This window comes from Scyliorhinus canicula, chromosome 3, assembly GCF_902713615.1.
Source record: "Scyliorhinus canicula chromosome 3, sScyCan1.1, whole genome shotgun sequence".
Classification (NCBI taxonomy): domain Eukaryota; kingdom Metazoa; phylum Chordata; class Chondrichthyes; order Carcharhiniformes; family Scyliorhinidae; genus Scyliorhinus; species Scyliorhinus canicula.
The window spans coordinates 270,746,854-270,761,527 of record NC_052148.1 but is presented as its reverse complement, the minus strand read 5'-3'; the positions used below and the strand labels follow the sequence as shown (position 1 = coordinate 270,761,527).

Here is a 14,674-nt window from a genome sequence, read left to right as displayed (position 1 = left end):
TTTTTTTAACCTTCGCTTATTTCCTGCTATTTCTTAAAAAAAACTTTAAATACATGTAAAAATGTAAACATCTCGAAGATATTAACTTAATACACACAGCCTGAAAGGGGAAATGTATTAATTCAAATTGAGGAATAAATCAAAACGTTAATACAGCTGCAGTTTAAGGTGATTCCGTTCTCCCTTTAATGCCCTCTCCTGGTTGGATACAGGCAGTCGGGGTGAATGATATCTGGAGGAGGGGAGGTGGGGGGGTGGGAGTGGGGGGGGGGGGTGGGGGGGGGTGGGGGGGTGGGTGGGTGGGGGTGTGGGTGGGTGGGGGAGGTTGGGGGGTGGGTGGGGGGTGGGGGGGATGGGTGGGGGGGGATTGGGGGGGTGGGGGGGGTGGGGGGGGTGGGGGGGGGGGGGGGTGTTAAGCTCAAAGCTCGGGCAGGGAGAACCTCTCTGTCTAACAGTGGGGGTGGAAAGACCTGTGAACATCTCGCAAAACAATCCAGAAAGTGAATTTTAGCCGAACCCATGCAACAGGAAACCTGCAGTTCAAATTTACACCCCATTGAAGTTTTAAATGGAAAGCAAATTTTGTGTGTTGTGTAAAAAATAAAATAAGCACCGGACAAGATCTGGTCGATTTCCTTTCGCCAAGTTTGGTTAAAATGACATCCCAACATCAACTCGTCATAAAAAGTAGCGAGTGGAAGATGGAGAGTATTGCTGAAAGAAGAGGTGTGCTGCTGAAGTTTTTTTCTTGCATTCATCAGGACAGACACAAGAATACCAAATTTCAGAGGGAGCAACAAAGGGTGCTAATTGTTTGGTAAGTTGACTCTGATAGATCGAGGTATAGCCATGGAAAATGTACCAGGGAACTATTGTCCCCTCACTTTGTTGAGTTCAGAGACTTATTTTTACATTCAGAATTGAATTATCTATCTAATAACTTAAGACATATTTTCCATTTAGTTACTCGGGAGCCTGGTGACAGCTCCCTCTACTGTTCGGTTTAGTTTTCCTTCTTCATTCCTCCTGATGCAGCATTCTGTAGTCAGTGATCGAAAGACCCCCCCCCCCCCCCCCCCCCCCCTCCCCCCACCCCATGCCTTCCTTGGGTCTCAGAACCACTCTGCTGAGTCCGGCTCCGTCTCAAAGACCTTCTTGCACATGTCGGAGTTTTCCTGGTGGAGAGGGAACTCCGATCCAGCCACCAGAATTTCTTCCCTTTCCGAGACACGTGTGATTTTCCTGACGGCAAGCTTTCATATTTGGTCACTATTTGCCTGTAAGATCAAACACGGTTTTCAGTGGGAGTACAGATTCAAAAGAATTACATTGAACCAAAAGGGTTAAATTAGCAGATAGTTTGCATAAATTAGCCATGCATTCCTTCAGGCACAGAAAATTATGGAATGATCCAAGTGAAGTGTTCAAGATGATAAAATTGATGGATTTTTGTTAAGCCATGTTGGTAGAAGGAATTCCTATACCGATCAGCCATGATCGAATTGAGTGGCAGGGTTGTATGGCCTCCTCTGTACCACCTCCTGTTAAAGGACATAGCCGAACAGCTACGCATTGGGGGTAGGGGGTGTTGGGATGAGGTGGAATGTCAGCCATGATCTAGTTGAATGGTAGCGCATGACTGAAGGGTTCCATGGCCTTCTCCTGTTCTTGTTTCCTGTTCTTGTTCCTTGTTTCGGCTGCTGACGTCATACCGGCGCATGCGCAGGGGAGGGGGTCTCTTCTGCCCCCGCCATGGTGAAGGTCATGGCGGGGCGGAAGAAAAAGGGGTGCCCACCCGCTGATCGGTGGGCCCCGATCGCGGGCCAGGCCACCATGGGGGTACCCCCCGGGGTGAGATCGCCCCGCCCCCCCCCCCCAGGACCCCGGAGCCCACCCGCGCCGCCAATCTCGCCGGTCAGGTAGGTGGTTTAAACCACACCGGCGGGAGAGGCCTGTCAGTGGCGGGACTTCGGCCCATCGCGGGCCGGAGAATCGCCGTGGGGGTCCGCCGACCGGAGCGGCGCGATTCCCACCCCCCGGGGGGTTGGAGAATTCCGCCCCTAGTATACTTAAGGCTGGGATATGCAGATCTTTAGGGCGCGATTCTCCCATATGGGGAGAAATCGTAAGGCTGGCGTCAAATCCGGGCGGGTTTGACGCCAGCCCCCCCTCTTCCCGACCGGGAACCGATTCTGGTCCCCGGTCGGGGCTAGCATGCCGCCGCCGTAAACTCCGGCATCGCGGGCTTAACGAATTTCGTTAAGCCCGCTTGCCAGAGTTATCGCCGGCTGACGCGTCATATGACGTCAGCCGCGCATGCGCGGATTGGAAGACTCCAACCCGCGCATGCGTGGATGATGTCATCGCACATTTGCGCGAAACCTGCGCATGCGCGGGCCGGGATGCCCCTCGGCCGCCCCACGAAGTGATACAGCGGGGCGGCGGAAGGACAAAGAGTGCGCGGGTATCGAACCCGCTGCCCACGATCGGTGGGCACCGATCGCAGGCCCATGGCACCCTTGGCACGGCCGTGGTACTGCCGTGCCAATCGGTGCCATGGTTTTAAAAATCGAGAGTTTACGGCCGTTTTTACGAACGGCCAGACCAGGTGTGTTTGCCGTTCGTAAAAACAGCCGTAAAGGGCTGGGAACTCGGCCCATCGATCAGCTGAGAATCACTGCTGCCCGTAAAAAAAACGGCGGCAGCGATTCGTATCGGGAGTCGGGCGTGGGGGGGGGGGGAGAATAGCGGGAGGGCGTCGGAACAGCGTGGCCGTAAAATTTTATGAGCCACACTATTCTCCGCACCGTCGTGAGTGCGGAGAATCGCGCCCTTAGTCTCTCAGCAACGGCTCTCACAAGGGCACCAGAAACATGGGAATACCACCACCTGGAGACTCCCCATTGAGCCTCACACTATCCTGATTCAGAAATATATCACCATTTCTTCACTGTCACAGGGTTAAAATCCTGGAGCTCCCTCCCTAACAGCATTGTGGGTGTACCTACACCACATGGACAGCAGTGGTTCAAGAAGGCGGCTCAACATCACCTTCTCAGGGGGCAACTAGGGATGGGCAATAAATGCCGGCCCAGCCAGTGACACCCATATCCCATAAATGATGAAAAAGAAGGAAATTGTGGGATATCGGGAGCGGGCGGGAAAGTGACGTTGACGCCCAAAATCAGCCATGATCATATTGGATGGTGGAGCAGGCTCGATGGGCCGAGTGGTCTACTCCTGCTGCTATTATTTATAGTCTTATGTTCTTCAGCAATTTTCCTAAACCAGTCCATGCAGCAGTGAATTCCACATTCTCACCACCTTCTGGGGAAAGAAGCTTTCCTGAATTCCCCGTTGGGGTTAATAGTGACTATTCTATTTTTATGACCCCCTAGTTTTGGACTCCTCCATGACCCCTGCCCCCAAGTGGCAACATTTTTGCCTATTCTATCAAACCCCTCCCTAGTTATAAAGACCTCTATCAGCTCGCCCCAGAGCCAACTCTCTTCTGCACCAAACACAATTGGTTTGTTTCTTACCTGAATGGAAACTGCTCTTTGACCATCTGCATGCAGACCAGAAATGGATACTCCGAGAACTTCACTGTGGAGATGAAATCGAGTTGAGACTCCGTTTCCATTCTCATCTCCACACCACTTTGTAGAAACAACAAATCCACTGTGATGTTACCAACGACGACCATTGCACCTCTTGAGGACAAGCGTGAAAGGAAAAGGAAGTCTATTTTAGACCAGTGCAGCATACCCCATTCACTAAACACTGAATCAAGTGCATGTGACAATGCGCCTGATTATCAATTCGGGGTCAGGAATCTGATACCCTTATCATTTCCAGGTTCCAAACCCTCGACTATTTTAATGTGCAAAGTCTCTAATTAGAGGTGAGCTTGGAGCCGAATTAGTGGAGCCGGGCTTTGCTTGGAGGCAGAATGTGACTCGGGGCGCAATGCTCAAAGGCAGACGGCCACCATGACTGCAGGTTGTATCAAACAGAGCAGAGGAGCAGGAGCCTCATGGGGCAAACCCTTGTTCAAAAAGTCAATCACATGGTGCAAACACTTGTTCAAAAAGCCAATCACATGGTGCAAACACTTGTTCAAAAAGCCAATCACATGGTGCAAACACGTGTTCAAAAAGCCAATCACATGGGGCAAACACGTGTTCAAAAAGCCAATCACATGGTGCAAACACGTGTTCAAAAAGCCAATCACATGGTGCAAACACGTGTTCAAAAAGCCAATCACATGGGGCAAACACGTATTCAAAAAGCCAATCAGAGCAGGGCAGCATGGTAGCACAGTGGTTAGCATGGTGCTTCACAACTCCAGGATCCCAGGTTCGATTCCTGCCTTGGGTCAGTGTCTGTGCGGAGTCTGCACGTTCTCACCGTGGGTTCCCTCCGAGTGCTCCGGTTTCCCCCCACAGTCCAAAGACGTGCTGTTAGGTGAGTTGGACATGATAAATTGCCCTTTAAAAAAAAGCCAATCACAAGGCACTTGACCATTTTGCTCAAGCAATGGCGACTTTATGATACCACTTTGTGTACCTTGGTTTGAATAACCCACTTTTAATTTAAGTCAGCAGCACATCATGATTCCCAGTTTGCTCCTGACAGCCGTGCACGTATGTGCCCCAGAACATAATATGGTGGTTATGTTACTGGACTAATAATCCCAATGCAGTTCCAATTCATTGACAGTAAGCGTCACTGGATGAAACGCACAGAATACAAGGTGCAGCAAAAACGTTCATACCTGTTGGTGACGGTGGTTTTAGATTCCCGGTACCACAGGCTGAAATCCATCCCACCAGAGATATCAATAGACAACCCTCCCTGGAACTCCACAGTTGCTCTCAGACCTGACGGCAGCTGAAAGATCTGAAGCAAGGAGAAAAAGAGGACTTTCAAATTCCGAGCGACTTTATGCATTGGATTCCATGCTATTGAATCCTTCAGATTTGCAAATGGGAAGGCTTTCCTCACGCAGTTACATAGAATTTACAACACAGGAACAAGGCCATTCGGTCCAACTGGTCCCTGCTGGTGTTCTCGCTCCACACGAGTCTCCAACCACCTTCCTTCATCTCACCCTGTCACCGTATCCTTCCATCCCTCTTCTTCCTCATGTGTTTAAGCAGCCTCCCCTTAAGTGTCTCTATCCTATTCACTTTGACCGCTCCCCATGGGAACGACTCCCATGTTGCCTGGGTAAAGGCGTTTCTCCTGAATTTACGATTGCATTGATTAGAAACTATCTTAAAATTAACTATGATTCCTGGTTTCGGAGTCCTTCACAACTGGATACGCCTTCTCTACGTTGACCCGATTGAGCCCGTTGCCATTTTAAAGACCCCTATCAAGGCAAACCTCAACCTTCTCGGTCGGAGAGAAAAGAGCCCAGCCTGTGGAATAAAATGGAACACAATGTTGACAAATGTGAGGTTATCCATTTTGGTAGGAACGACAGCAAAAGGGATTATTATTTAAGTGATAAAATATTAAAACATGCTGCTGTGCAGAGAGACCTGGGTGTGCTTGTGCATGAGTCACAGAAGGTTGGTTTACAGGTGCAACAGGTGATTAAGAAGGCAAATGGAATTTTGTCCTTCATTGCTAGAGGGATGGAGTGTAAGACTAGGGAGGTTATGCTGCAATTGTATAAGGTGTTAGTGAGGCCACACCTGGAGTATTGTGTTCAGTTTTGGTCTCCTTACCTGAGAAAGGACGTACTGGCACTGGAGGGTGTGCAGAGGAGATTCACTAGGTTAATCCCAGAGTTGAAGGGGTTGGATTACGAGGAGAGGTTCAGTAGACTGGGACTGTACTCGTTGGAATTTAGAAGGATGAGGGGGGGATCTTATAGAAACATATATAATTATGAAGGGAATAGATAGGATAGATGCTTCCAGGTTGTTTCCACTGGCGGGTGAAAGCAGAACTAGGGGGCATAGCCTCAAAATAAGGGGAAGTAAATTTAGGACTGAGTTTAGGAGGAATTTCTTTACCCAAAGGGTTATGAATCTATGGAATTCCTTGCCCAGTGGAGCAGTTGAGGCTCCTTCATTAAATGTTTTTAAGATAAAGATAGATAGTTTTTTGAAGAATAAAGGGATTAAGGGTTATGGTGTGCGGGCCGGAAAGTGGAGCTGAGTCCACAAAGATCAGCCATGATCTCATTGATTGGCGAAGCATGTTCGAGGGGCCAGATAGCCTACTCCTGCTCCTAGTTCTTATGTTCTTATGTTCAATCTTTCCTGATAGTTATAAACCCTCAGCTAATTGCCTTTGCAAATCTGTTTTCCATCTTCTCGCGTGCCACAGGTCTCGATACATTTAAAAGGAACCGACGGACACACATAGGAGAGAAAAGGATAGAAGGGTAGATTATTTAGGTTGGCAGGAGGATTGCTGCTTAAAGAATGGCATTGAAGACTTCCGGTGGCGGCCATGGAGGAGTAGGCCGCACATTTGATAGCTCCCACCTGTGACGGACTTTTCCCCGTTTTTTCCGGGATTTTATGAGATAAATCGGTGAAGAGTGAGACAGTAAGGAGAAATCCCCCTCCGGTGTATGGAGAATTGGACCAGAAGTAGCCGTGTGAGAAGAAAAAGTCCTATAAGGAAGACGCAAGCAGAGCCGGCAACGTGGAAAAACATGGCGGAGAGCAAGAGCCGCGGGGAGACGGCACAGTGGTCGACGGAGCAGCTGGTGGAGTTTTTTGAAGATTGCTTCACCAAGCTGAAGAAGGACACGCTGGACCCGATTAAGGCTTCGATTGATCAAGTTGTGCAGAATCAAGAGACCCACGGGAGAGCGATCCAGGAGGTGGAGAAAAAGGTGTCCGAGCACAAGGAATACATAACCGTGCTGGAGACCAAGGTGGAGATGCTGAACGACCGCCAGAGAAGAATGCAGAAGAAGCTGGAGGACCTGGAGAACAGGTCCAGGAGGCAGAATCTTAGAATGGCGGCCTCCCTGAAGGCAGTGAGGGATCGGATGCTTATGTGACGGACATGTTGGAGAAGTTGATGGGGGCTGAGGCGTTCCCTTGGCCCCTGGAAGTGGATAGAGCGCACAGAGCCCTCACGAAGAAGCCCCGAGCAAACGAGTCGCCGAGGGCCATGGTAGTACGCTTTCACCGATTCCTGGACAAGGAACACGTTCTGCGGTGAGCCAAGAAGGAACGGAGCAGCAAGTGGGAGAGCAGTAAGCTGCGCATTTATCAGGACCTGGGCGCGGATTTGGCCAAGAGGCGAGCTGGGTTTAATCGGGCAAAAACAGCCCTCTTTAAGAAGGGGGTGTAGTTTGGGATGCTGTACCCAGCCCGTCTGTGGGTCACACACGAGGAACGGGACTTCTACTTTGAAACACCAGACGAAGTATGGACCTTTATTAAAGAAAAGAGACTGGAGGCAAATTAAAAGACACTGGAGCCTTGGAGAGTACTGGGGTGGCGATTTGTTGTGCTGGGTTGTATCAGTATAAGTAATGCTATGTGTAATAAGGGGCTGTTTGAATGGCTAAAGGTAACTTTGTCTTGCAGCGAGCTGGTTAGGGGGGGGATGGTCTTTGGGGTTGGTTCTGTTTTTTGGGTGTTTTTTTTCTAAAGTGGCTGTTTCTTCGCTGTTTTTTCTGATGTTTGTTTCCTGGGGAATGTGATGCTTTTAATATGTTTGTCCAAGTGGGGGGAGAGGGGAGAGGACAATGGGGAGACAGACTGCTTGGTGCCAGGGGCAGGCGCTATCAAGTCAGCATGGGTCAGCTGACTCTCGGAAGCGCAGTGGGGGGTGATCAGGTGTTAAGCTGGAGCTTGAACTGAGGGGTTGGGTTCCTGGCATTGCTGGGGGGGGGGGAGAGGGAGAAGGTAGGGGAGCTGCTTTGCTGACAGGGGAGGAAGTGTTACTAGGGGACAAATGGGAGGTCGGGAATGGCGAATGCCCAAGGGGGGGGGGGGGGTGGCTTGTGGAGGCGGAAGGCGTGAGCTAGAGGCTGGCCTAAAAAGGGTGACGGCTAGTCAGCGGGGACGCGGGGGGTGGGGGGTGGGGGGGGTTGCTGGAAGTCCCCTGACCAGGCTGATTACACGGAACGTCAGAGGGCTGAATGGGCCGGTCAAGAGGGCTCGCGTGTTTACACATTTGAGGGGGCTGAAGGCGGACGTGGCAATGCTACAAGAGACACACCTGAAGGTTACAGACCAGACGAGATTGAGAAAGGGGTGGGTTAGCCAAGTGTTCCACTCTGGGCTGGACTCAAAGACCAGGGGGATAGCGATCTTAATCAACAAATGAGTGGCATTCGAGGCTGAGAGAATCGTGTCAGCCAAGGGGGGGTAGGTACATAATGGTGAGTAGGAAGATGGAGGGGGTGCGGGTGGTACTTGTGAACATATATGCCCCGAATTGGGACGATGTGGAATTTATGAGGCGGGTTTTAGGTTAGATTCCAGACTTAGAGTCACATAACCTGATCATGAGAGGAGACTTTAACACAGTCATTGATCCGGAAATGGACCGGTCATTTGGGCCGGTCAGGGAGGAGGCTGGCTACGGCAAAGGAATTGAAGGGGTTTATGGAACAGATGGGGGGAGGGAGCAGACCCATGGAGGTTTGCACGGCCGAGGACAAAGAAGTTTCCCTTTTTCTCACATGTCCACAAGGTATACTCTCGCTTCGACTTTTTTGTTCTGAGCAGGGCGCTAATACCCAAGGTGGTGGATACTGAGTACTCGGCAATCGCAGTGTCGGATCATGCCCCGCACTGGGTGGATCTACGGGTTAGTGTGGAGAGAGGGCAACGCCCACTGTGGAGACTGGATGTGGGGTTGCTAGCGGACGAAGCGGGTTAACAAGTCCATCCAGAACTACCTGGAAACAAATGATACGGGGGAGGTCTCCGCAGCGAGGGTTTGGGAAAAACTAAAGGCAGTGGTGAGAGGGGAATTAATCTCGATACGGGCCCACAGAGGAAAGGCGGAACGGGCTGAGAAGGATAGGTTAGTGGAGGAGATACTCCAGGTGGACAGGAGATACTCGGAGGCCCCGATGCGGTGCTACTGAGGGAGCGGCGGAGGTTACAGGCGGAGTTTGGGCAGTTGACCACAGGGAAAGCAGTGGAACAGTTGAGGAAGGCAAGGGAGGGCGATCTATGAGTATGGGTAAAAGGCAAGCAGAATTTTGGCGCACCAGCTCAGGAAAAGGGAGGCGGCCAGGGAGATCGGTAAAGTAAAGAGTAGAGGCGGGAATACTGTCCTGGACCCAGTGGGGGTGAACGAGGTGTTTAAGGATCTTTATAGTAAATCATATGAGTCGGAACCCCCGGCTGGGGTGGAGTTGATGAGGCAGTTTTTGGATCAGTTGAGGTTCCCGAGGGGGGAGGAGGACCTGGTGGAGGGGCTGGGAGCCCCAATTGAGATTGAGGAAATAATTAAGGGGCTGGAGGGCATGCAGCCGGGCATGGCCCCAGGGCCTGATGGCTACCCGGCGGAATTCTATAAGACGTTTTGAGAGATATTGAGCCCACTGCTGGTGAGGACATTTAGTGAAGCACAACAATATCACAGGCCTCAATTTCATTGATCCTGAAACGGGAGAAGGATCCGGAGCAACGTGGGTCATACAGGCCAATTTCTCTACTGAATGTGGACGCCAAACTGCTGGCTAAGATACTGGCCACAAGGATAGAGGACTGTGTCCCGGGGGTGATAGGGGAAGACCAGACGGGATTTGCTAAGGGCAGGCAACTCAAGGCCAATGTTTGAAGGCTTTTGAATGTTATTATGATGCCCGCAGAAGGAGGGGAGGTGGAGGTAGTGGTAGCAATGGATGCAGAGAAGGCTTTTGATCGGGTGGAGTGGAATTACCTGTGGGAGGCGCTGGGAAGGTTTGGGATTGGTAAGGGATTTATTGACAGGGTGCGGTTGCTCTATCAGGCAGCAGTAGCGAGTGTGCGTACGAACCGGCTGAGGTCGGAGTACTTTAAACTACACCGAGGGACGAGGCAAAGGTGCCCCCTCTCCCCGTTACTGTTTGCTCTGGCCGTAGAGCCATTGGCCATGGCGTTAAGAGCCTCTAGGAACTGGAAAGGGGGTGTGTGTGTGTGTTGGGGGGGGGGGGTTTGAGCACCGGGTCTCGCATTCCGCAGATGACCTGCTCATGTATATTTCGGACCCGTTGGAGGGGATGGGGGAAGTAATGCGATCCTGGGGGAATTTGGCAATTTTTCGGGGTATAAATTGAACTTGGGGAAAAGCGAGGTGTTCGTGATCCAGGCAAGAGGACAGGAGAAGAATCTGGGAGAGCTGCCGCTTAGAATGGTCGGGAAGAGCTTTCGATATCTGGGAATCCTGGTGGCCTGGGAATGGGAGGCACTGCACAAGTTAAACCTATCCCGGCTGGTAGAGAAATGGAAGGGGACATTAAGAGATGGGACATGCTCCCGCTATCACTGGCGGGGAGGGTGCAGACCGTGAAAATGGCGGTCTTCCCCAGATTTCTGTTTGTCTTTCAGTGCCACCCCATCTTCATCCCGAGGGCCTTTTTCAAGCGGGTGAATAAGGTTATTTTGGGCTTTGTGTGGGCGGGTAAAACCCCGTGAGTGAAATACTTAAATATTTTCAGAATATTTTTAAAAATAAAAGAAAGGCATTGACCAGTTGGGTTGAGTAATCTGTTTCTATGCGGCAAATTGCATATAATGCTTGATTCTACACTTGGTCAGCACCCCACCCACCACTTTAAACATCCACCACTGACGCACAGTAGCAGATGTGTGTACCATCTACAAAATACACTGCAGCAACTCACCAAGGCTCCTTCGACAGCACCTTCCAAATTCACAATCTCCACCCCCAACAAGGACAATGGGAACAGAGGCCTAGGAACCACCACCTGTGCGTTCCCCTCCGGAACACACACCATCCTGACTGGAAAATATCTTATCATTACTTCGGTGTCACTGGGTCAGAATGCTGGAACTTGCTCCCTAACAGCGGCACAGTGGCTAGCACTGCTGCCTCACAGCGCCAAGTACCCGGTTCGATTCCGGCCTTGGGTGACTGTGCGGAGTTTGCACGTTCTCCCCGTGTCTGCGTGGGTTTCCACCGGGTGCTCTGGTTTTCTCCCACAGTCCAAAGATGTGCAGGTTAGGGGATAGAGCAGGAGAGTGGGCCTAGATTGGGTGCTCTTTCAGAGGGCCGTGCAGACTTGATGGGCCAAATGGCCTCCTTCTGCACTGTAGGGGTTCTATGAACAGCACTGTGGGTGTACCCACATCATATGTACGGCAACCATTCAAGAAAGCAGCTCACCACCACCTCAAGGGCAACTAGGGATGGACAATAAATGCTGGCCCAGCCAGCAATACCCCGCTCCCACTATTTAAAAAAATTATGTACAGGACTTACTGATAATTCTACGTCATAGTTCCACCCACCGGGACATGTCAATTAGAGAAATTGTTCTGATTAAGATCATGGCCTAGGTATAAAAAGCAAAGAACGACCTTGAATCTAAAATTGAAGGGTGGTGAAGATGAGCAGATACCTGAGCATGGTCAATCAGCAGAATAAGGCCTTTGACCACACTCATTGGCTCTCCAGTCGCTGTGAACATCTTGCCCATCAAGTCACTGTAGCCTCGGAAGAAGGTGACTGGTCTGAGCTGGACATCAAACAGGACAGCGGACATCCCAGCCAGGGACTCAAGATCTGCCTCACCCTCGTCAGCTGTTGCAGCGATTAGAGATTCCAAACCCTGAGCTTCGATCACAACCTGCACGACAGAAAAATTCACACTTAACAACTTGAGCAAACCCTATACACACCAACACTGACAACATGCATTTATCCAGGCAGGCACTTTGAGTGCAGTACAGAGGGAGTGCTGCACTGTCAGAGGGTCAGTACTGAGGGAGTGCTGCACTGTCAGAGGGTCAGTACTGAGGGAGTGCTGCACTGTCAGAGGGTCAGTACTGAGGGAGTGCTGCACTGTCAGAGGGTCAGTACTGAGGGTGCGCTGCACTGTCAGAGGGTCAGTACTGAGGGAGTGCCGCACTGTCAGAGGGTCAGTACTCAGGGAGTGCTGCACTGTCAGAGGGTCAGTACTGAGGGAGTGCTGCACTGTCAGAGGGTCAGTACCGAGGGAGTGCTGCACTGTCAGAGGGTCAGTACTGAGGGAGTGCTGCACTGTCAGAGGGTCAGTACAGAGGGAGTGCTGCCCTGTCAGAGGGTCAATACTGAGGGAGTGCTGCACTGTCAGAGGGTCAGTACTGAGGGAGTGCTGCACTGTCAGAGGGTCAGTACTGAGGGAGTGCTGCACTGTCAGAGGGTCAGTACTGAGGGAGTGCTGCACTGTCAGAGGGTCAGTACTGAGGGAGTGCTGCACTGTCAGAGGGTCAGTACAGAGGGAGTGCTGCACTGTCAGAGGGTCAGTACTGAGGGAGTGCTGCACTGTCAGAGGGTCAGTACAGAGGGAATGCTGCCCTGTCAGAGGGTCAATACTGAGGGAGTGCTGCACTGTCAGAGGGTCAGTACTGAGGGAGTGCTGCACTGTCAGAGGGTCAGTACTGAGGGAGTGCTACACTGTTAGAGGGTCAGTACTGAGGGAGTGCTGCACTGTCAGAGGGTCAGTACTGAGGGAGTGCTGCACTGTCAGAGGGTCAGTACAGAGGGAGTGCTGCACTGTCAGGGGGTCAGTACAGAGGGAGTGCTGCACTGTCAGAGGGTCAGTACTGAGGGAGTGCCGCACTCTCAGAGGATCAGTACTGAGGGAGTGCTGCACTGTCAGAGGGTCAGTACTGAGTGAGTGCCGCACTGTCAGAGCATCAGTACTGAGGGAGTGCTGCACTGTCAGAGGGTCAGTACTGAGGGAGTGCTGCACTGTCAGAGGGTCAGTACTGAGGGAGTGCTGCACTGTCAGAGGGTCAGTACTGAAGGGGTGCTGCACTGTCAGAGGGTCAGTACTGGGGGTGCGCTGCATTGTCAGAGGGTCAGTACTGAGGGAGTGCTGCACTGTCAGAGGGTCAGTACTGAGGAAGTGCTGACTGTCAGAGGGTCAGTACTGAGGTAGTGCTGCACTGTCAGAGGGTCAGTACTGAGGGAGTGCCGCACTGTCAGAGGGTCAGTATTGAGGGAGCGCCGTACTGTCAGAGGGTCAGTACTGAGGGAGTGCTGCACTGTCATAGGGTCAGTACTGAAGGGGTGCTGCCCTGTCAGAGGGTCAGTACAGAGGGAGTGCCGCAGTGTCACAGGGTCAGTACTGAGGGAGTACCGCACTGTCAGAGGGTCAGTACTGAGGGAGTGCCACACTGTCAGAGGGTCAGTACTGAAGGTGTGCTGCACTGTCAGAGAGTCAGTACTAGGGGAGCGCTGCATTGTCAGACGGTCAGTACTGAGGGAGGGCCGCACTGTCAGAGGGTCAGTACTGAGAGAGTGCCGCACTGTCAGAGGGTCAGTACTGAGGGAGTGCCGCACTGTCAGAGGGTCAGTACTGAGGGAGTGCCGCAATGTCAGAGGATCAGTACTGAGGGAGTGCCACACTGTCAGAGTGTCAGTACTGAGGGAGTGCTGCACTGTCAGAGGATCAGTACTGAGGGAGTGCTGCACTGTCAGAGGGTCAGTACTGAGGGAGTGCCGCAATGTCAGAGAGTCAGTACTGAGGGAGTGCCGCACTGTCAGAGGGTCAGTACTGAGGGAGTGCCGCACTGTCAGAGGGTCAGTACTGAGGGAGTGCCGCACTGTCAGAGGGTCAGTACTGAGGGAGAGCTGCACTGTCAGAGGGTCAGTACTGAGGGAGAGCTGCACTGTCAGAGGGTCAGTACTGAGGGAGTGCTGCACTGTCAGAGGGTCAGTACTGAGGGAGTGCCGCACTGTCAGAGGGTCAGTACTGAGGGAGTGCTGCACTGTCAGACGGTCAGTACTGAGGGAGTGCTGCACTGTCAGAGGGTCAGTACTGAGGGAGTGCTGCACTGTCAGAGGGTCAGTACTGAGGGAGTGCTGCACTGTCAGAGGGTCAGTACTGAGGGAGTGCCGCACTGTCAGAGGGTCAGTACTGAGGGAGTGCTGCACTGTCAGACGGTCAGTACTGAGGGAGTGCTGCACTGTCAGAGGGTCAGTACTGAGGGAGTGCTGCACTGTCAGAGGGTCAGTACTGAGGGAGTGCTGCACTGTCAGAGGGTCAGTACTGAGGGAGCGCCGCACTGTCAGAGGGTCAGTACTGAGGGAGAGCTGCACTGTCAGAGGGTCAGTACTGTTAAAATGATGAAGCGGTTCAATAGCCTCATCGTAAAGAAGATGTTTCCAATGGTGGGTCAGGTCAAAGCCCAGATGGCCATAAAAATAAGTTGGTCATTAATAAATCCAAACGGGAATCGAGGAGAAACGTCTTCACCCAGAGAGTGGTGAGCGTGTGGAACTCACTCGCACAGTCTCATTTAAGGGGCAGCTGGATAAACGCTTGAATGAGGAAGAAATGAAAAGGAAACACCGATAGGGTGACATGAGGTAGGGTAGGAGGGGGCTCGTGTGGGGCAGAAACACCAACACAGACCAGGTGGGCCGAATGGCCTGTTTGTGGATTGTAAATTCAACGTAATCCTCTCTAATTCTTGGAATGTCATTGCTGAGCAGTTTTTGTAGCATCCTTCACCACAGA

The 14,674-nt window shown here is 51.8% G+C and overlaps 1 protein-coding gene across 1 annotated transcript in view; it reads right to left on the bottom strand.

The window, feature by feature from the left end:
* Positions 1-1,104: 1,104 nt before the first annotated feature.
* Positions 1,105-14,674, bottom strand: part of LOC119963775 (microsomal triglyceride transfer protein large subunit-like) — a 73,292-nt gene continuing 59,722 nt past the window's right edge. The window contains 5 exon segments of the mRNA XM_038793061.1: positions 1,105-1,210; positions 1,213-1,277; positions 3,543-3,713; positions 4,778-4,902; positions 11,567-11,794. Coding sequence (XP_038648989.1) covers positions 1,113-1,210; positions 1,213-1,277; positions 3,543-3,713; positions 4,778-4,902; positions 11,567-11,794 — 687 coding nt within the window. The 3' untranslated portion in view covers positions 1,105-1,112.